The 22758-nt window shown below is 39.3% G+C and overlaps 1 protein-coding gene across 4 annotated transcripts in view; it reads left to right on the plus strand.

Annotated features, from left to right (window-relative positions):
• slc2a4rg (SLC2A4 regulator) overlaps positions 1–22758 on the plus strand; it is a 49616-nt gene extending 26858 nt beyond the window's left edge. For 3 of the 4 annotated variants that reach the window (XM_046057679.1, XM_046057682.1, XM_046057681.1), the window contains 7 exons: positions 2009–2109; positions 3639–3877; positions 9509–9609; positions 11606–11879; positions 12954–13094; positions 15215–15342; positions 16728–22758. In XM_046057679.1, coding sequence (XP_045913635.1) covers positions 2009–2109; positions 3639–3877; positions 9509–9609; positions 11606–11879; positions 12954–13094; positions 15215–15342; positions 16728–16839 — 1096 coding nt within the window. In that variant the 3' untranslated portion in view covers positions 16840–22758. The remainder of the gene's footprint in view (positions 1–2008; positions 2110–3638; positions 3878–9508; positions 9610–11605; positions 11880–12953; positions 13095–15214; positions 15343–16727) is intronic. The other variant, XM_046057680.1, reaches the window with a different exon arrangement.

Consider the following 22758-nt stretch of genomic DNA (forward strand, 5'->3'; position numbering starts at 1 on the left):
ACACACACACACACACACACACACACACACACACACACACACATACATACATCAAAAACAGGCATGCATGACTGTCAGTGGTATGCTATTAGTATAGCACTTTTCCACACCATAGGCAAATGGAACTCCAAACTCACATTTTAAGCACCATTTCCTTAATTCCAGAGTCATGCTAACAACACGTTGTCCATGTTGGCAACAAATTGAGAAAAACGGCTCAGAAATGTTATTAAGATAGAGACAAGAGGCCCATAAATCAAAAGCGTGTCCCTGGTTGGCCCTGTTTAGTGCTGAAAACAAGGCTAATGACTGAGACAGGACACCGCTAATCTTGTTATCTCTTTATCTCTCGTCCAGACTGTATGTGTGCTGCCCGCCTCTCCTCTGGCTACGTCTTCTGTTTTAGCTGTGGTGTGGATATTATTCTTTGCATACAGTGATTGTCTCCAATGCTGGTATTTTATAATTATACACAATGGTTTTGCCAACTGCCCGCATTGTATTCAGAGCACACAAACATTCGCGCACACACACACTTAACTCATATTTTGAGTTGTTGTGAAGTAAAACCAGCATCTTTCCTGTGAACTTCCAGACCGTCGCTGAGAGGTTCTTTCATATCTGGTACATTCCTCTGTGATCTGCTTGCTCCCCATCCAACACATTCTCATCAGCGTGGGAGCTGAGACACTTTCTGAACTTTTTCTGTGTGCATAAAATGGTTTTTAAAGTCTTGTCACTTCTAAGAGTGTGTGTGAGTGAGAATGTGTGTGTGTGATCAGGGACACATACGCTTGCTGATTTACACCGTACTTTTGTACGTGTTTGTGGACTCCAGAGTTTTTATGCTGAGTGTGTTTGTGTTTGTTTGTGTGTGTGTGCTCGCACTGAGACTCAGAGTGGATCTCTGCCAGGGCTTAGGGCTTGGCTGAGAGAACGCCTCAAACCAGTTTACTCTGGTTGTGTAGTGGAGAAGTCTGGGGGCGGGACAAGGACCTCTTAAAGCTGCAGACCATGTGTATGTCTGCTTCTGTCTCTTTTTGTGTATGTGTGTTAGTTAGTGTTAAAGTGTGTGTTCATATATTAACAGTTCACTGCATCTGGATGTGCATGTTTCATACATAGTAGTACATAATGGATAGATACTCACCTCATTGTATTGGCTTTGACAGCTCACTTATTTGGGGATTTTACATGAGAATTTGAATGTGTTTAAGTGTGTGCAAATGTGCATAAGTGTGTGTGTGAGTTTTTGGCCCCTGCCTTAGATAATTTCCCTTGCATTTTGCTTTCAAGGACAGCAAACAAAAAGGACAACAGAGGTGAAGAGTGCAAAATCGAGTAGATTAACAGAATAAGTCTGCGTGAAGCAGAGAAGTTTGTGCTTCACTGCAGGATGACACAAATTACTGTTGGCTCGGTCACATTTTTATCAGAATGCCGGATGCCAGAGCACACTCTTTGGGCTCCCTGTGTGTGCTGTGTGTATGTGTTCGCTGCTAGTTCAAGTGGACAGTGTAAATAAGGTTTAAGCTCAGGGTGGACTGCTCAGCATGGGGTGTACAGGGCAGGAAGGGAGGAACAAGCATCTCTCGCCCTCTCTCGAAGTTGTACAAGCTGTGCAAAAAACACACCACAAAACCCTTTCATTCTAGAAGCTTTCCATTACATCCTCATGTACACACACGCACATACTCAAACACACACACAAACATTATGCTGCCTGCCCAAGATTTACTGTACATATAACCATGTATCTCTCTCTGCTGACTACTTCTTTTGTTGGATTTGTCAACCACATCATCCACCTTTTTTTCTAATGTCACTATTGATATTTTTGAGGGCTACATAGAGAAGGCCTTTTTTTCTAATAAAATAAATGTTCCATTACTCAAAATAACAAACTGCTTTATAGAGTATGGCTGAAGTTCCTAGTCAAGTGGAGACGGGTGATAATCCACACCTAACTTTTTCCTGTGTGGTCAATCTCTATTTGCATGTTTTGCAGGAAGCCCTCAGGCCATGCTGATAAGGAGGTGATGGCTGCCACCGTCCTGACCTCGCTGTCCACATCCCCTTTGGTGCTCTACCCTTCCTCTGCACCCACAGGTAACATCACTGCATCAGCTGTATTCTACTTGCAGGGTTAACTACTCCATGAAATACTTACTCATCCGCTGTAAACAAATGGAGGTCACTCACTTTAAGTCGTGCCTGATGAAGGTCTAGTACAGAAACATTGTGTCAATATATATATATATATATATATTTTTTTTTTTGCAAGTTAGACAGTGTGCAGGAGTTTTCTCGGCTACTTTTGACTCACCTGTTACCCTCTGACGCACCTGTCTCTTGCTATAGAGGTGTGAAGAAAAACTCATCATAGCTGACTTGATGTTAGTTTACCCTGACACAGCCTGCTGAGTCGTGGTAACCTGTATTCATCTAATGGAAGGGAGTCTTACAGGATTATTAGCGCTATTCCCTTATCTTTGTATACATACATGCTTACCCAAGCCAAGCACTTACTGCCAGCTGTTCAGCCTTGACCCTATCACCACAGCTCCTCTTGCTGTTTCCAGTATTACTGTGGCTGCCATCACCATGCCAACCCTGCCAGACGGTCAAAGTCCTTATTTTTTTTCTTTTACCTCAGCATTACACCAAGGCAGTAGCCTTCCTGTCAGTAAGGCAACATGTCACATCCCATATCACATCGTTGGACACTGCTTGACCAATTGAGCAAAGTAGAAATAAATCTATAGGAATTTTATTGTAGAATTCAGCAGCTGTTTTTTATGTGCCAACTCCTTTTAACACTAGCTTAAACAATTAAAATGGATTTTGTATGATTTATGGCATATTGACATTAAAAGTTGTTTTTATATTTTTTATTTTTAGGGCATGAAATAGGACTGGCCATGCTTTTTGTTTCTGTCTTATATAAAGCGACCACCCCAGGGCCTTAATAATTCTGTGAAATAGTAATCCTCATACACAAATTGATTTATGCTATATATTCAGATGAACGCGGATTCAGCTTCTTTCATTTCTATAGGAAACAGGAATTGGTTGGTATAGGCCTAAATTAATACCCAACATATATGATATTAAGGTTTGCTCTATCTTGGGAGTTGCTGTTTTACCGCAGTGAAAGTGAGGCCACGGCGGTGATTATCAGATATTATAGATTAAGCATTATTGGATTGGTCAAAAGGCCAAAGTGTACAGAAAGGGCTTGTGGGCTAGGACTTAAGAGAAATACTGTAGTACCTTGTCCATGAAATTAAAGCTGTGTTTGGGCTTAATGGCCAGAGCTCAGCAGAGCTAAATGCTAAATGTTAGGGCATTAAAATATCTACTCTATATAAGAGATTAAATATATTAGCATTTATATATCCAACAGGAATGGCTTTTGAAAGATGTTCCATTTTCATCACAGAGTTAGAATTTGGGTCAGGATTGTTTTGCATACAGTCCCAACATAATCTTGCCCATATTGTTTTTAATTCAGGCCTTTGAAATTGTGCGCACTTACACTCATGTTCACATTTGGCTGTCTTCAAAGAGGATACATCTCCTTTTTAGCCATCTTGCAGTTAATCTGAAGTTAACTGTGTGTGTTCTTTAAACTGTAGTCCCGGAGCCAGCCAGCAGGGCTTGGAAAGAGGTGCTGTCGGCTAGCTACAGCAGTTCAACCAGTGGCAACTGGAGCTGGGATGCCAGCGATCAATCAGTGCCCTCCACACCGTCCCCACCTCTTTCCAACGAAACCAACAAGAACTTCCTGCTCTCGGCCCAAAGTGATGATGTCAATGAGGATGTCACAGAGAGCACGCACTTCCTGTTTGAGGACCCCATACCTCGTAAGCGAAAGGTAAAGATGTCATATCCCATTGTAGTGAATTTTGGAATGAAAATATTGTGAGGTGTATTTTTAATTTACTTTTATTTTTTAGAATATACAGTTTTTTATTTTTCACATTTTCTGCTTGTTAAATTGCATGGGAAGCTAATTTAAACAATTTTTTTCCCATTCAGCAGCTCTTATTTATTGTAAACATGCTATGAACTCAACAAAAGTTATATTTCACTTGTCACCCTTTCTTTCTGAATTGGATTATACTTGCAATAAGGCATAATCACAGAGCAGTGTAATACCGGTGTCATTTTGTTTAGTAAATTTTTAGATTAGCATTAGCAATATCTGAAATTGAACTGGTGAAAAAGCAGCTCTAGATTTAGACCAATTGTGCAATGTCAACACCTTCCAGTATCATTTTCAAACTTACTTATATTTAGTTTGATTTGATCTGCCAAATTAATTTTTGCTTTAATATTTGAATCAATATGTGTATTCGATTTATACATCATGCAAATAAGAAGTGGTAGACTCCTGACCAGCAGTTAGAGTAAGTGAACTATATTTCATTTGGATAATAAGTTAAACTCTAAAGTCAGTAGAGTCATTGTCCAGGGCTGGACAATAAAACAATAACAATAATTATCGCAATATAATTTTTTTCAATAACAATATAACAAATGTTCAATAAATATTCAATAAATATTTGATTTTATTTACTTAAATCATACACGAATTAGGACTTCATTTTTCTTATTAAGATGTTTATTTTGTTGAGGAAAAGGACTGAAAAAGGTTTTACATAATTTTACTTTTACGATTTTATCATAAATATTTTGAATGTTCTGTCTCAGATTTGTGATGTAATCCACTGTTTGGCATCAAGAGTTGACCATAAAGAAAAGTTTAAACCACCATTAACCATCAGGTTTCTTCAACTTTCACTCAGGAGCAAAAATCAGCCTTTAAACTTGAAAGAAAAAACTATTTGATACTTATTGTGATAATTATCAATATCGAAAGATTTGAAAGTTTTTATCATGATAACATTTTTGGCCATATCGTTCAGCCCTAGTCAGTACAGTTTCTTGACTCTGCTAGTTGCTTAACACAGCTGTGGTTTTGTGGTTATCACAGCAGCCCCAGATCCTGTCCACTCCACTTTTAACTTAAACCAAAAATAAGCGCACGCTGAGCAATGGTTAAGGTACAAAGTTTGAGAGAAACAATTCGGGTGTGCTTTTGTTATTTCTATAAAGTAGCAGCAGGGAGAGACCTTGGAAAATCCCCTAGAAACATTCAGAAAACGTTAGCACCCTGCAGTTTTAAAGCCTCTGACATAAGGCCTGTCGCTTTCTGCTTGTGTGGATGATGGATTATGTCTCTTTCACTTCTCTCCCTCCATTTCTTTTACTGTAGAAACAGTCTATAACGTCCAAGTGTTTTCACTGTCAACAAGCTGTCTGGGCCCTTTTTCGTCTTTTCATGGGGGAGAGGTGGGAAGGTTTCATATGAATGAAGGAGAGCAGAGGGATGAACAGTGGGAAACAACACAAGGGTTAAGGGATGCATAAAAATGAGGAGGGTGTAGAGGAGGAGAGGAGAAATGAAGCTTGATGAAGGTAGCAACGGGAGGAGAAATGAATCTCAATATTTCGTCCACATTTTATACCTCGTACAGTGACAGAGGAGTGCTCCTACACCGTACAGTATGTAGGAGTTTGCAATTCAGCCTCCCTGGAGTGGGGCGGCAGTGAAGATTATTGAGCTGCCGAATGTATGAAACCAGAAAGGCTCCAAGGACGATGCTGCCAGAGACCCATGCCACACCATAGATAAGCAGACAGGAAATGAAGTAGGATGACGCTGGGAGGAAGATAGACACACACAAGTTGTGTGGAAGAGGGAGGGAACGTTGCAGTATAGCTGACGCCAGACCAAGAGGTCTAAACCTTCTATGAGCAGCTGCCCTTTGGATTGCAGGCTGTTTTGATTTTGATTTTTTTTTGCAGGCAGTGAGTTAAGAGGATTATTAAACATGGCAATCACCGGTCTTACTGTAACAGTGTTAAGATGCAAGAAAAACGCTTAGGGAATTAAGTGATTTGTGATTGTTAGTGGGATTAAAGACTAGCTTTGCTGTGTCATTTTTATTAAGACGGTTGTTTTAAATAGCATGGGGACATGGGAACATGCAAATAGCCAGCCCACTTGAGCAGTTTAATGTAGAGCCTGACCGATTTATCTGTCAGTTGATTTTTTTGGGCAGATACAGGGCTGATATGGGCTTATCACAGATATATCGGAATAAGCATATAAGTTTTCTGATATGCACCCGCAAAACATACAGTCCCCTCCAAAAGTATTGGAACGGTAAGGCAAATTCCTTTGTTTTTGTTGTTCACTGAAGACATTTGGGTTTAAGATCAAAAGATGAGTATGAGACAAGAGTTCAGAATTTCAGCTTTTACTTCCTCGTATTCACATCTAGATGTGTTAAACAACTTAGGACATATCACCATTTGTATTAGGTATTACATTCTTAGGTCAGCAAAAGTAATGGAACAAATAATCTTAAAGTAAATAACATTTAATATTTGGTGGCATAACCCTCGCTTGCAATAACTGCCTCAAGCCTGTGACCCATCGACATCACCTCACATGCATGCTCTATTGGGTTAAGGTCAGGTGATTGACTTGGCCAGTTTAAAACCTTCAACTTTTTCCCCCTGATGAAGTCCTTTGTTTTGTTGGCAGTGTGCTTTGGCTCATTGTCCTGCTGCATGATAAACTTCCTCCCGATTAGTTTCAATGCATTTCTCCGTAAATTGGCAGACAAAATGTTTCTCTACACTTCTGAATTCATTCTGCTGCTACCATCAACAGTTACATCATCAATAAATATTAATGAGCCTGTTCCTGAAGCAGCCGTGCATGCCCAAGGCATGACATTGCCTCCACCATGCTTCACAGAGGAGCTTGAATGCTTCGGATCATAAGCAGTTCCTTTCTTTCTCCACACTTTGGCCTTTCCATCACTTTGCTAGAGATTAATCTTGGTCTCATCAGTCCATAAGATTGTTTTTCCAGAACTTTTGCGGCTCATCTCTGTACTTCTTTGCAAATTTCAATCTGGCCTTCCGATTCTTACTGCTGATGAGTGGTTTGCATCTAGTGGTGTGTCCTCTATATTTCTGCTCCCCGAGTCTTCTTCGAACAGTGGATTGTGATACCTTCACCCCTGCACTGTCGTTGGTGATGTCACTTACTGATGTTTTGGGAGTTTTCTTCACAGCTCTCACGATATTTCGATCATCAACTACTGGTGTGTTTTAGAAATGGTGTCTTTACGTAGTTTGACCAGCAGAGCTATTTTTAACCCTATTGTTTACAGTATTACAGATAGTACAGTAGACGGTGCAGAAATAGTCAAACAGTGTCTTTAGTTTTTCAAATACATACTGGAAAGCTAACAAACAGTGATCCCATCGCAAGGTAAGCCCCATAGCACCTCTTCCCATTCATTCTGCAGCTGGTGGTGGATTGAGTCTGTTGAGTGTTGATTTCACCCTACACCTGCGACGCTGGAAAGTAAATAAACAACATCCGCATCTTTTACTCACGCGCTGATCATACTTGTTAATGTTATGCATTAACAGTGAAATATTGCTAAAGATGATATGTTTTGATAAGCAAGAAAAAAGCATTTCTGATTGGAGTTCAATCTATGGAAATAATGATTCGGAATCTAAACAATGTTGTAGTGGGGGAATGTAACTAATTACATTTACTCAAGTACTGTACTTTAGTACAATTTACTTGTACTTGTAACTTGTGCTTTACTTGAGTATTTCCATGGCATTTTCTGCTTTCACTCCACTACATTTAAAAGGTGAATATTGTACTTTTTACTCCACTGCATTTAATATTTCACAGCTATAATTATTAGTTACTTTTCAGATCAATATTTTAAACATAAAATATATGATCAGTTAAAATCAGTTGTCAACAATCTTAGAAATGCCCAGTTTAAATAAAATGTTTAACATGTTAAAGAATACAACTTTCTTTAATACAGTTATTTGTTTAAAAAAGCACCCCCCGGAGCACCTTTGCATAGTCATACCGGCGCAAAATTGTTGCACAATCCACGTAGAAACGGTCTATTTTCATTCCAGCTCAGAAATGCCGCCATACCGGTAAACTGTGAATTATCCCCCTTTAAAATCTATATTGGTGTCAAGAATCCCACATCGGTCGGGCTCTAGTTGATGGCATGCTGTTGAAAAAAATGAAAGGGAGGGACAGTCTATGAAAAATAGTCCAGATGATTAGTAGATTAGTCTCCTTTTGTTATAATTATTGTATTTATTATTTATACTTTTTCCCCCTTTTTTTTCTTTTTTCTTTTTTTTTTTTTTTTTTTACATATCTGTGTGTGTGTGTGTGTGTGTGTGTGTGTGTGTGTTTTTTTGTGTGTGTGTGTGTGTGTGTGTGTGTATATGTATATGTGTGTGTATATATATATATATATATATATATATATATATATATATATATATATATGCACAATTCTTGGGTTATTTATGTTTGTATTTCACACTTGTTTATGTAGATAAAGCCTTCTGCATTTAATAGAATTGAATAGCAATGTAGGAGTTAATATACCATTGATAAAAATCTGCTCTGCTCTCACTTCTCTTGCTCAGTGTTCCTCTTTCTGTCTTTCCTGCTGGCTACCTCCCTTCTTTCTCCATAGGCTGTTGGAAGGTAATGAGAGTACACACCCACTTTCTTTCATTAGCAGTGATGCAGGTCCCTGCCTGCTCATGGGACAGCTGCCAGCCCCATGATATGCAAAATTAAAATTACAACAAAAAAAAAATTACAAAATACAAAATTAATAGAATAAAAGAAATTAATAGAAATAAAGAACACCCACTCCTTACAGCCTGCTTATGAACCAAGAAGAGTTTTTCTGGGCTTAATGTGAAATCAGATTAGGGGGGGATCGGTTATGAAAAGCATTTACAAATGCCACTTTTGCTGTTCAGAGGTTAAAAAGAGGTCAGTGTTGTTTTCACAGTTGTGCCTGTGTACCTGTGTCTATGTATATATGGGTAAGTAATTCTGCATGTCTTGAATGTTGCGTTAAACATTAGGAGCACCCTAACACCAAACCACTTCCGGTAAGATAGATCTTCACCCAAGCCCACAACATGCGCAGACAGCAGGAACCGATCAGAACAGTCAATTTATTCTGCTCATCAATCTCAGCAAACATGCGAGTACTGTCAAGTAGACAGAAAAGGGTACAGTTTCAATGTCCCTTCTCTCTCCCTGTCTTTGTCTTTTACTCTGTATGTGTCTGAACTTGTCACATATCGGGTTTCTATTTTTATCGGCTTGGTGCTCTAACAGCTCTCTAATGAGGTATTGTATTTGGCCCCTTGTAGAGTGACACTCAATCCCCCATGAAGACCTTTCTATTGAGGCTGCCAGTGAGATCCACACAGAGGAACATGACAATACATGCAGCATAATAATAATAATACTTTCTTGTTTACACTTTAAGACACTGTTTCTGTGTTTATAGTGACACTTGATGCTGACCCATGTTGCCTTTGTGTTGAACATCTCTTTCAGAACTCCATGAAGGTGATGTTTAAGTGCCTGTGGAAGAACTGTGAAAAGGTCCTCAGCACCTCCTCAGGGATCCAGCGACACGTGCGCACCGTCCACCTGGGGTGAGAAACTGAACACACACCGAGAGCTCGCTTAATTTTTGACCAACTATCACCAGTTGTATTCTGCATATCTCTTATAGGTGTGTGGTCTAATGTTTCAAAAACTGATATTTGAAATCAAAATATTTTAGGTTCAATCCCTTAGTCTCTCATGTTGGCTTGTGTTTATTATGCACTTATCCACAGTTTTTGTCTTAGCTGAACCACTACACACACACACCCACAATGACTCACACACAAACGTCCACCGCTACCGGGCAGTGTGATGATCTGTATGACTCACACTGATGGTCCCCATTGTGACACTGGGAGTGTATAAAAGTTTGTTTTTTTATTTGTATTCATGTTTAGGTTTTTTTTCTCTTCCCAAAATCAGTTTGGAAATTGATAGGGATGATGTGAATTTGCATCATAGAACTTCACTACAGACCTTCACTGTGTAGGCCACTTAAGTAATTCCTTCTCTGCAGCGTCAGGGCAGTAGTGTTAAACTTTTTGATATAAATAACGCAGTATGACAAGAAGAAAAGTGACACAGGTCTGATTTGGCACAGCTTGGAGGCTGTCCAATAGCCTTTGCATCTGTATAGCTAAGCGTGTGTATTACCGCTTCTTCACACATGTGCCTTGTGCTTATATTATAGGTATGTTTTCCAATGAAGAAGAAGAATCACAATGCTTAAAAGATGACTCAATATGATATAAAATGTACAAGGTATCACATTGTATCATATTTGGGACACTTGAGAAATAAAAATTAAATGATACACTTGTCACCTAGTGAAATACAAAGCAGTAATAAAAAACTTTTAAAAACTATCCTCACAGTTATTGTCATTTTATCCCCAGCTTGTTTGTTTGAAGACATCTGCAGCACACTGGCTTTTACTGCCCCCTGCTGCTGGGAAGAGTAACCGCTTCCTGCACTTTTTTTTTTGGCCATGTGGCTCTGTGGTTCCCAACCTTTTTTGTCTCATGTACCCTCATAACCATATCAGATGGGCCTGTGTACCCCTTTATCATACCCCTTTGATAGATGGAGATCAGCATTACATTTGTAATCTTACCGAAACACAAATATGTGGATAGATTTTATCAAAATCATAATGTCTGTTTTTTCAAATTAGCTGAGTTTTACAATTTTTCCACTTAACTCCTGGTACCTGCATGAGCACCCCTCATCATAATCATAAATATATGCAAAAATTTGTAAATTTGAAGTTTGAGTATTTGGTTGGAGCTGTTGTTGTTGATGGATTTTTTCCCCCAGTTCTCTTACTAAATTAGAAAACAATACAAAAACAATAACAATACTGACTACTGAACTGAAATTATGTGAAATAGAAAAAACATTATTCACCTTTATTTATTAGCATTTTTTTAGTAAACAGAATTCTTTTTGTGCCTAATTTACAGAGAAATGTCTAACAGCACGAAAATAATGTGCTAGATGGCGATGGCAAAATATCATAGGCCTACTCAACCAACCTCTGGCACATTGTCTTTAGGCTAATGCTTCTCAGAGCAATGTCCATTTGAGATCATGGACCTGTGCCAGATGACTGCAGATGAGAAAGTGTGTGGACATGTGTTGAAGAATTTTAAATGAAAGGGGAAAAACTGACTAAATTTCAACACCTAGAGTACCTACATAAAGATGTGATTAAAAGATATTGAAGGAGAGAGATGCTCCAGAGTATAGTGTAGTTTATAATACCTAGCATTAATTGCCTGCACAGCCAACAGAGCGTAAAGCTGTACATCAATAAAGCTGCTGTGTTCAGAGCAGTTAGCAAGTACAAGAAGAGAAAGGGCTGCATTATAGCATTAAAGTTTGACTCAAGTGTGTCTTCAAAAGTGACCCAAAGTATAAGAGGTCCAATGCGGTTTATTATTACTTCAAAGCTGAAACTGAAATAAAAAAGTGGAGGTAAAATAACTTTCATTTAGGGAGATCCCGAAGAGTTTCTAAGTCGTTGCTGTTCTTCCCCTGCAGGCGAAACAACGACTCGGACTACAGTGATGGAGAGGAGGACTTTTACTACTCAGAGATCGAGGTCAACATGGACAGCCTAACAGAGGGCTTGTCCAGCCTCACACCCACCTCCCCTACCACGGCAGGTCCTCCGCCTGTCTTCCCCCTGCCACTCACCGATGTTCCTCACTCCGATCACATCAATATGAACGGTTCGCAGAGCCACGCCCCGACGCTGCTCAGTCAGTCAGCTCCCTCCACGCTCTGCCACATCCGCACTGACCACGCCTACCAGGTAATTCCCACATGCCACAAGACAGACTTTGAACGCACACACACAAGCATACAAACACCTACATTACTGAATTTAATCTCTGAAAATAAGACAAAACATTAAGCAGTTGGTATGCTACCAAGTCACAAAGTTTCAGATCTCTGTCATATAGAATCTGCAGAGGCAGTGTTTTGAGATCAGTGTGGGAAAAAAAAGCTCTGGCCTCAGGGTGAATTACTTAACTCCTACACCAGTGTGGGAGTATATATCAGGGAGAGTAATGAAACAAAAATTCTTGCAGATATTAACATTAGGTTCAAGTTCACATGAAGAGTGAAGTCAGACTATTTTTTTAAGTCAGAAAGGTTTTAGCCATGCGATTTAATTATGCTTACATTCCTGCTCGTAACACTTTATTTGAATTGCTTTGTAGAAACTTTGGGTATCTATGCTGCCGCCCTCTTCTTCTTCTCTGTGTCCTCCTTCTTCTTTCTCTTCCTCAAACTATACAAATCCACATGCACTCCTCACTTATGTGCCCTTGGAGGTAAAATGAAATGGTTTCAGATGGAAGAACACATTTTGTTAAAAGTATAAATCTTTAAAATATTCAATATTTAACTCAGTCCTTCGCAGCGGTTTGAGGTGGTATTGAACTTTCAGTTGCCATGACAACACTAAATGCACGTAAAAATAGGCACAGTATGCATACGCAGTGAAACTACAATGACTATTTCTTGTGTCATTTTCTCTGTGCTGCACTGTACTCCTACTCTTCTATTCATGCTGCTAACTTCATGCTCTCTCTGCTATTCTGTATGCTGTTATGTGCTTCCAGTATTGTTTAACTATAATCGGATAACTTTTGAATTTTCTGTACATAAATTAAAAAAAGATTTGTGGTTGTGTTCTTGGTCAGAGTTGATTTTGAGGCACATTTCAGATGTAGAGGTGGAGAAAAGCCGTACCTTATATGATTTTTTTCCCCCTCTGTATTCTCGTCCCCTCTTTTGCTATCTGCACTTTCCCTGTCCCTTCTCCTTTCTGTCGTGTCCTCTCCTGACTATGCCGGGTTGGTGGTTGTCCATGTTCCAGGCCACTGCTCCAGTGAGTATCCCAGCGGGTCCTGAGCTGGCTGGGTTAGGCAATGGTAATGGCACCGGGCCTGGAATTGGGACTGGGAATGGCATCAGTGTGTCGTGGCAGTCCCCTCCTGTCATTTTCAAAGGCGTCCCGGTGAGTGAGGCTTTGTCTCACGCCTTTTTATCTTAATCGTAACTTCTCTCCTGCTGTTTCCGCTTGTTGCCATTTTTTTTGGTAGCTTTTTTGTCACTCTATAGTTTTTCACTCTCCCTGCTTCTTAATACCATCATCTTTTTATATATAGAGGCATTTCTTTGTTTGGCACAATTCATCCAAATATGTCATTCAAAAGGTTTAACACTGAGTCAAGATAAAGAACGTTAAATATTTAGCAAACACTATGTTGTATATGTCTTATGGCTATTTATAAAACCTTTATGCAATTTAATGTAAAAGACGTTAAAAAAAAAAAAAAGGTAAAACATTAAAAGCAATCACACTATAACAATAGTACAAAAAAAAAAACAGTGCTTCTAGTAGGCTGTTATAAGTGGCTGAAGGCAGCATTGCCATGAATCAGTGTCCTGGCTCGTGGGACAGCCAGGAGACAGTCAGAGGACCTGAGGGATCTAGGGGGCACAGACTGAATCTTAAAAGCACATCAGAGGCCCTTAGGCACAGAATTGCTTCAAGATTTACAAACCAATAAAATTATCTTAAAATCAATAATAAAACTGACATGCAGGGACACAAAAAACATATGTAATGTGAGCTCCACCTGGTTGTAGTTGAAAAATTTTATACAAATTGATTTAGAACTGTGGCTTATTTTGGCAGACAAGAAAGGATTGTGTCGAGGTAGTGCAGCCAGCGAGTGAGGAAATGTGCAGACTGATCTCTCAACATTTGCCTTAGCAGTGTGAGCAGCAACTCTCTTGTAATACTTTAAAGTGTAATAAAACAGCCTTATGTAGGCATACAAATTGAGATTATGGCCCAGGATGACACCAATTGCAGGTATTTTAGCTGGAGTCCACTACAGTAACGAGTTCCTATGTTTTGTCACGGTTCTGTTGCACAAACCTTTTAAGCCATACATGTGCTAGCGTCTGAAACACAAATACAGAGTATTAATGCAGCTTTTGCAGAAATGCAAAACTGGATGTCGTCTGTGTAATAGTGATAACATATCTGTCTCCTGATGACATCGGAAGCTTATAGAAGTTGCACAGTACAGCTGTGGTTCCACAAGGTGAAATTGTGGCTCTTATTAATCAAAGGCAATACAGAATGTTCTGCCAGTACGGTACCGTAGGAATAACAGCAGTGACTAAGGCCAACTTACTTTCAAAGTCTGTCTAAAAGAATAAAATGTTCAGCAGTGTTTAGCTGCAGTGAGACTGGGAAGAACAAGACCACATTGATCCTTAACTTGTTAAGTCTCTGTTCTGTGAATCCCTCGGGCACAGTCACATCACTGGTCTCACCGCTCTGAAACAGCTGTGCCAATCACAGTGACGCATGACGACAGTGGCTCAACAAATGAAGAGTCGACCTCACCAGGAAATCATGTTGTTGTCTGGATGGTGAATAGCTGCACGATGGAAACACAATGCACCACAGATCTGCAGCCAGATAGTGCACTCTTTTAATTCACTTTGATCAGTACGATCACAAAACAAGCAAATAATAAAAAATAATTTGTTAAAGAAGTTCATATGATCGCGTCATAATTCTATCTGTATTTGACGTTGTAAATAGTTACAACATATCTTAAAATGTGACACAGCACATTTTTTTTTTTTTTAATTGGAAAAGATGCAGTGACTCAGGATCAATGTGCTCCAGTATTCTGATGTCTCTTGTATAAACGGGCAGAATACCATAACTGACCGGTCTGATGTATGTAGAGCTGTGTGCAGTTATTTTGTAGCAGCCTGCTGTCATGTGCACATGACTTAATTGAAGGTAAACGGGTTTAATACAGTATAACGCAGAATCACTCATTAATTTATTGATGAATGCAGACAATCCTTCTTTAACCACATTAAATGGTATTTTTTAGTTTATATGCTCATACTAGTTAGTTAGACATGAAAAAAAAAAGTTATAATATAACTTTTTTTTTTTTTACTTCATTCTGATAGGGACAGAGTTAGGTTGTGTCTTTCTGTATATCTGTCATTGTCATGAAGAATATAATATTGAGTTGAGCCACATTGTATTAGTATAATGTTAAACAATGTACTTATGATGTCTTTCCACTTTTGCAGGGGCCTGTGACTCATGTCCGGACAGTTAGCATTGGTGAAAAGCGGCAGCCAGCAGTCAGCACACACACCGCTGTTAACAAGAACCATGCTTTAATAACACCGGCACCTAAATCAACACCAGGAACCAGGTACGCAGCAGTGTGTGTCTCTGTGATTGTGTTAAGAGTGTTCCATTAATTTGGGTAGATCAAGAAAGTAGGGGTAGTTTTGCTCCATTTATCTCTTGTGATTCACAATTATGGGACTGGATTTAAGATAAAACACATTACCTTCCTTTGTCTTTCTTTCTTTATTCTTCTATGTTCCTTTGTCCTCCACATCACAGTCGCTTGAAATGAGCTGCTTTCTCTTTGTGACTATGGCTGTAGTTTGAGTGGAGTTCATGCAAATTAGAAGCATTTACTGCAATGAATTGTAAGTGGTCTGGGGCTGCAACAATTGCTAATGCCAAACATTTACTCTCGCTTCTCAAATGTGAAAATTGGCTACTTTTCTTGGTTCTAAATGATAGTAAATAGAATATCTTTGCATTTTGGACTATTGGTCGGACAAAAGAATTCATTTCCAAATGTCAGTTTGGGCTTTGTGAATTTGTATGGTGCATTTTTAACCGGTATTCTGAGAATGAAAATAATCAGTAGTTGCAGCTTTAAAGGGGTCACGCTTTCAAATTAGTTAGAGGCTATCAAATTTTGTCACTGTGGTTTGTCAATGTTAACAAATGTCAAGTGGCTGATACATTTTTACTGCATAAAATACATTTACTACACAGATGCCCTAATACTTTAATTAATAATAATATCAGTTATTACACTTCTAGCAGTGTGTTAATAATAATAGTAGTAGTTGATGTTAATAGTTGATGGAAAGTAAAATAAGGACATGGAGACGCTTATGTAAATGGTCTGTACTTGTATATCACCTTTCTAGTCTTTCCAACCACTCAAAGCGCTTTTACACTTCATCAAACTCACACCGTGGCAGAGGCTAAGTGGCTCTGCCATCAGAAACAGAAAAACACATTCACAACAATTTGGGGTTCAGTATCTTGCCCAAGGAAACTTCAGTATGCAGATTGGGGGAGCCTGGGATCGAACAACTGACCTTCTGATAAGTGGACAACCACTCTGCGCCTTGAGCCACAGCCACCTCAATTTACATCATGCTAATGTTGAAACGACCCATAGCAAGGACACCGTTCACTGCCAACACCTTGAGTTGCTCTTTATGGTGCTGAATCATATCACATCAAATATCAGATCAAATATAAAAGAACAATTGCAGTTGCATCAAATCATTAACCTCATTAACGATGGCTTCCTCATGTGGAACATTTATATTGACTTGTTCTTGTGTGTTTCTATGTGTATGTGTTCTTGACCCTTCCCTTATAATGCGCAGGTACACATTTATGTGTCTTCGAGCGCATTGCACATATGTGTTTTTATGCCCATGTGGGCGTCTGCATGTCTGTGTGCATGTCCTTAATGCTGTCACATCTGCTGTTACCAAGGAAACCCCGTGGAGAGGCGAAGAAGTGCCGAAAGGTGTACGGCATGGAGAAGAGAGACATGTGGTGCACAGCCTGTCGCTGGAAAAAAGCCTGCCAGAGATTCACCGACTAATCCGGTCCCCTTCCCGCGTCTGTGAGATGGGCTCTTCTTCACTTGGAGTGACAGCTAGGTGGACTCTTCCACTGAGGAGTTACCGGGGGAGATTTCTTCACGATTGGAGCTCTCAGTGCTGCTTCCCCGATCCCAGCAGGGGGTCCTCCTTCTCTCTTTTCCGTTTCCAAACACAACAAGAAAATAAAACTGGTGCGTAAAAAAAACAAAAAACAAACAAAAAGCAAAAAAATATCAGCAAGAAAAAATAACTTTATGCAGGTTTGGAGACTTTTTCTAAGACTGAAACTTTTTCACTCTGTTGATGAATGAGGAAAAAAGAAAAATTTAAATTGGATTCCCAGCCTTCTGATTTCTTTTTTTTGTTTTTCACTTTTTTTGCAGCCTCAACTCAAGGCTAAGTTTAAAGACTACAGATAAGCTTTTTTGGTATACTCTGTTGTTCATTATAGGATCATCATGTAATTTACTGTTTATGGGGTGGATCATGACTCTTTCCGGAGGTTCAAGGGTTAACACCAGATTCGTTCGGTGAGACCTGTAGCATATCCATTTTTCATTGTCACTGTTTAAGGGACTTCAAACCTACCAAAGGCATACAGGCCTGTTCACTTACAACCAACAGTTTTGGTGTAAGCTCAATCCTGAACCTAGCATCACTGTCTTCTGCAGCCTTACAGGATACTGACTGTATGTTTTCTACATATTGTTCAGTATCCACACCCGTTCATTAAGCAAATTCAGCAGAACCAGATATACTTCTTGTATTTTTGCGAAGATGCACAAAACCCTCACAAAAAGTGGTACAAAATGTTTCCTTTTGACTTTCCAAAATATTTTTGAGATGTACACTATATATGAAAATTATTTCCCTCTCTTCTTCTCTCTAGTTAGAGATATGCACCTTGAAGAAATAAGTTGTCTTTGTATCACTGTAACCACAGCGCATGCCTGAGAGCCTGAGAGAGTGGATATCTATTTCTTATATAGAGTTTATTTTCAGCAGTGACTTGCTGAAGCAACTAGCAGTTGCACTGTGCAATCAGCAGAATTAGAGCATTTATTATGGTCTTTCTTGCTTTGTGGTTGTCATTGTTATTAACGTAAAGTTGAGGCTCAGTTTTTTTTTCTTTGACAGCTGATGTTCTTGAAGATTGTTTACCACAAGAAGTGATAACTGCCCTTTGAAACTTAAACTTACTGTCTGACTGATGTATGTGCATGTAAGTGAATAACATAGAGATTGTAACCAAACAATCACTGCCTGATAATAAGTCAGGTAGTCTAATACATTTCTAACAGTTTTAAACGGAGAGGTTACCTAATCTTTATTCTTTTGGAATAACTATCATTAACCAGCATTGCAACATTTGTAGATACCAGACCTAACTTCAAAGGAACAAAGACATGTTCCTATTCTTTTGGTAGATGTTGTGTTTAACCCTTAGGATTTACTGGGGTCCAACATTTGAAAATGAAAAGTGAGCAACAAATCAAGTCAGTGGAGAGCAGCGGCGTAGGTGGTTGACTTAAAACTGATTGATATGGAAGTGGAGCTAAAGTTTAAAAATGTTTTACCAAAGGGGATTTTTCTACTCTTTTTAAGAATAGGCCTGTAACCTGTAAAAAGCTTTTCCAAGCTTTAGATGAAATATAGGTGGTAGCTTGTTTTTAGATAGTGGGACAGTTTTTGATATATCCCTTTCATCTGTATTGTTTTAAAAAACTAATACATTTTCAGCAATATTGGCCAATCCACGTTAAAAGCACCCTTTTAATTTGAATGCAAGAAATGCAGCTCAAAGTGGTTTACATAAAAATTACATGCACCAAGTGCTTCACATAAAAAAGACACCCAGATAGATTGCCATAATCATTTTAATATAAGATGGAGAATTTTAAAGCAGGAATACAAAACAGGAAACAGTCCTGTTTTGTATTTCTATTAATTATCCAAGACAAAATGCAAGGACAGTGGTCACTTGACAAGCATATGATGTTTCAAAGATCATTCTGGATTTTTATTATTATTAACACAGGAGTCATTCCTACAAAAGACAAATTAAATAAGTCACCTAGTTATTCTTTGAAGGTTACCAGCCTAAAACTGTACACCTGCAGGGCCAGGTTTATTTGTAATTGGGCAACTTAGTGATGATCTCTGATGCAATCAGAGATTGTTAGAAGAGTCGCTCTTCTGACCCCGCTCATCAGGAACTTGCTATAGGTCGACTCAGTAAATTTGTAGATTTAAAGGGCCGTGATAAAAGATGATACTGACTTTTAAAGATGATAACCTGCCTCCCATAAAGCTTGGTCAAGTTAATTTATTTAATTACACAGCCCCAAAATCACACATTAGCCTCAAAATGCTTCACCATTTCTACAACATGTGACAACCTCAGACCCTCAGTTTGGATAAGGAAAAAACTAACTAACAAGCTCTCAGGCGGAGGTATTACGGTGCATATGTATTTTTAAAGAGATTAACCCCCGTGCTGTTCTTCAGCAGCTTTTTGAATGTAAATTCTGCCGTGTGCTCTCTGCTCTCTAAGCACTCCTGACCTGACCTGATCCCCATAGGAACGTACAACAAACACGCTCACACAAACACAGTGCCTTTCCTCTCCTATACAAGCATGCCGTCAAGCATTCAAGCGGGCTGCCTGACTGAGGTTCAGTAAGACTTCCGACCTCTGTCGCCATAGAAACACCTGGGCTGTCCCCTGCCGCCACAGGGTCACTCGTGCCGTCTGCTCTATGCTGATACCACGTTAAAGTGGGCCGGTTATCACTTCTCGATGAATGCTGGGAAGCAGATCCTTGACTGTTAATTGGTGGCTTGAAGTCAGTTGGCAGAAGCATATTAAGCACACGTGTTAGCCATAATAGTAGTTAATAATCTCATTCCGTTCCCGTTCTAAAAATCTGTTTTGTGTTTTAAAAAAAAAAAAAATGATTCTGCCTGTAAGTTGTTTATTCCAGTGGCATCCCAGATAAGCTAGAGGTCTCCCTCTCTCTCTCTCTCAGCTTGTGAGAGCAGCCTCTCTTCAGGCCTCTTTGGGTCAGAAACTTCACAAAGTGCCAATAAAAAGAACATAAAAAAAGAAAAGGTATACCGACCTATTGAAATTGCTCTACGTTGCACTGCGTCAAGACATGTTTTTATACATGACATTTTATATACACAAATTTTGAAGTGAAAGGATTTTCTTTTTTCCGAGCGGGTGGGAGGGGTGTCATCACTGCCCGATGGACTAAATGGGGTGTCAGGGATAGGGGTTCTGTACCTCTGGGGTCCCCCATTATTAGCAAGTGATCTTGACTTTGTAATGTCTTGCTCTCTGTGTCAGATTTATTGTACTAAACATAGTGGTGCTGGCTGTTTCAGAAGTGTGGTACTGAGAAGTACAGTGTGGTACTTAGGTAGTCATTTACTTTGCCTTTCCTTGGAGTGCCGAGGGCCGAAAGCAGCACCTGCCCTGTCTCAGTGATGGGAAAACACCAGTTTCAGTCAGTGGCTATACGTTATAACAGATGCTTTTACAGTGTTTTATTGCCTGGAGTTTTTTTTTTCTCACAATACTCACACATTTTATCCATAAAGCTCTTCTTTGTGCTTCCATTACTTAAAAACAGGTTTCTTCTTATTAACATTTTACTGAGCTAAGGTAGAAGCTGTGTAGATACTGTTATTAGTGCTGGATACCACTTTTAATTCTGTTATCTCTGGGTTTTTTGGTCATTGATGGAGTGTCAAATGTGACCCATCAGATCTCTCTCCACCCTCAGTGTAAGCACTTTTAGATTCCACCAGCAGGGTTAGAGGCTGATGCTTGTGCTGGCAGTGGATGGTACTGCTAGCATGTGTTAAGCTAACAGGTTTCTGCGGTTGCCCGCCACTATTCCACCTTTATTTTTTTTATTTTTTTTGCACTAAAGTGGCCCGTGGCGATCAAGGCCCGAGATGTATCATTAAGAGCTTGGGTCATTGAGTGTGGTTTGTGTCGTTATGGCCAGAAAGAACTGAGGGTACAAAATTGCTGTTGTGCTCAGATCTTAGACAAAAGAACTTTACTGGGTGATTATTTTTGCAAAATAGATCTACATTCTCAACAACTTTCACCTAGAAAACGAGGGATGGAGATTGAAGTTGACTGTTAATGAGTGTGCGAGGAAACCGGAGTTATACAGCTGATGGAAAGCAGAAACAAGACACGCAGTGACGATATAGATGGATTTGCAGTTTCAGGGCTTTCTTGTACATATGCAACATAAAGAGAACTGCAAGGCTTTTTTATGTATTGTTGTTTTCTTTGTTGTCGTATCTTGTTATATGAAAAGTAAAAGTTTTTTTTACAGTATAGTTGCTCAGAATATTTTCTTTCTTGTTTTTTTTAAAGTCGATTGAGAAGCTATAGTGAGCATTAAACATAAAGATTCAATATATATTGTAGCTTAGAGGCAAAGGGGAGAAAAACAAAACATGTTGAATGTAAAACCTAAAAAAAGTCTTTTTTGTTGTATTTGATGGCTAGTTTGTATTGCCTGTAGTGAACCGTGTCCTGACTTCGGTATCCAAATCTTTTAACACCCACAGACAGCTGTCGCCACACTGCTATGTCATATCAAATAACACAACCATGCAGTATTGCTTTACCATCTTACTTTGTGCAATGAGATGCTTTGTAATGGAACAAGAATTAAGCTTTCAGTGACATCTGGGCTACTCGTGCACACTGTTCGTCTTTTTGTCTTTCTCCCTGCCAAATCGTAATCTTTCTGAATATGTGTGGTTGTCGTGGTTGCTTGTGGTTGTGACGTTAAGTTGTTGTTAGGCAGGATAACCCTTCGACCTTTGGTCATGATGAATCTTTATCCTGCCCTGCACATTCCAACAGACAGCACGCTTTTAGTGTCTTCCACGTGTTTCCTAATAGACATATCCTTCCCCTTTCCTTTTTTCACTACAGTGATTCTTCTCTGATCACCCGTTCCTTTTTCATTTCCTGTCCTTGTGCTATCCAGCTTTACTGTGGTCCCACCCAAGCCTTTACCCAGTATATTAAGCTAAAGTAAAACCCTTAAAATGTGCATAAAAAAAGCCTTCGTTTTTTTCTCCACACATCAAAATGTATGTGCTCCTTTCTTGAATGTCAGTTTTTATTTGTGTGTAAACCAGCAGCAGCAAAGCCAATAGATCTCCTTCCAAATCAAATGTAATGTAATGCATTGCAATGGCAGCTCCACTCAATTCTCTGCTTCTTCTACCGCGCTGTTATTGTTTGTCCAGGCCCTTATGCTCTGTCTGTCAGATCTCTCATTTGATGACCATTTATTTTCTCCTGTTGTGTTTTTACTGAGCCTGACACTGGCTGGTGTGAAAACTGACTTTTGCTTTCTTTTTTGTTTTCTCATTGACTGATTGATTGATTGATTGTCTGGTTGAGTTTGAGGTTGTTTTGCATGTCCAGCATTGCTCTTTTCCCCTGTTTTTTTTTGTTAGGAGATACAACACTGAAGGGTTTTATGTGTTAGATTTTCCCTTTCAGTAACTGATAACCCAAGGCGGATGTAAGTTTGTTTTCCTCTAAATGCTCATTGCACACACACACACACACACACACACACACACACACAGCTAAATGCATTTTTAGATGAGGGTAAACCTGACGCCAGCCTTGGGTCTTCTACTGGAGGGCAAGATTTCTCCTGTGTGTGGGCTCGGCCTCTGGTCTTCATCAGCAGTCCCACGCACACGGAAGAAGCACTTTCTGAGGAGTGGTGCACTCAAGGAGTATTTGTGTGAATGTCAAGCCTATGACTAGTGCTTGAAAAGATGGATGACCATGTATGATGCTGATAATGTGATCTATGTGATGTAATGTGATGGAAAGAAAATAAATTTGAATGGAAGAA

This window comes from Micropterus dolomieu, linkage group LG08 (genome assembly GCF_021292245.1).
Source record: "Micropterus dolomieu isolate WLL.071019.BEF.003 ecotype Adirondacks linkage group LG08, ASM2129224v1, whole genome shotgun sequence".
NCBI lineage: Eukaryota > Metazoa > Chordata > Actinopteri > Centrarchiformes > Centrarchidae > Micropterus > Micropterus dolomieu.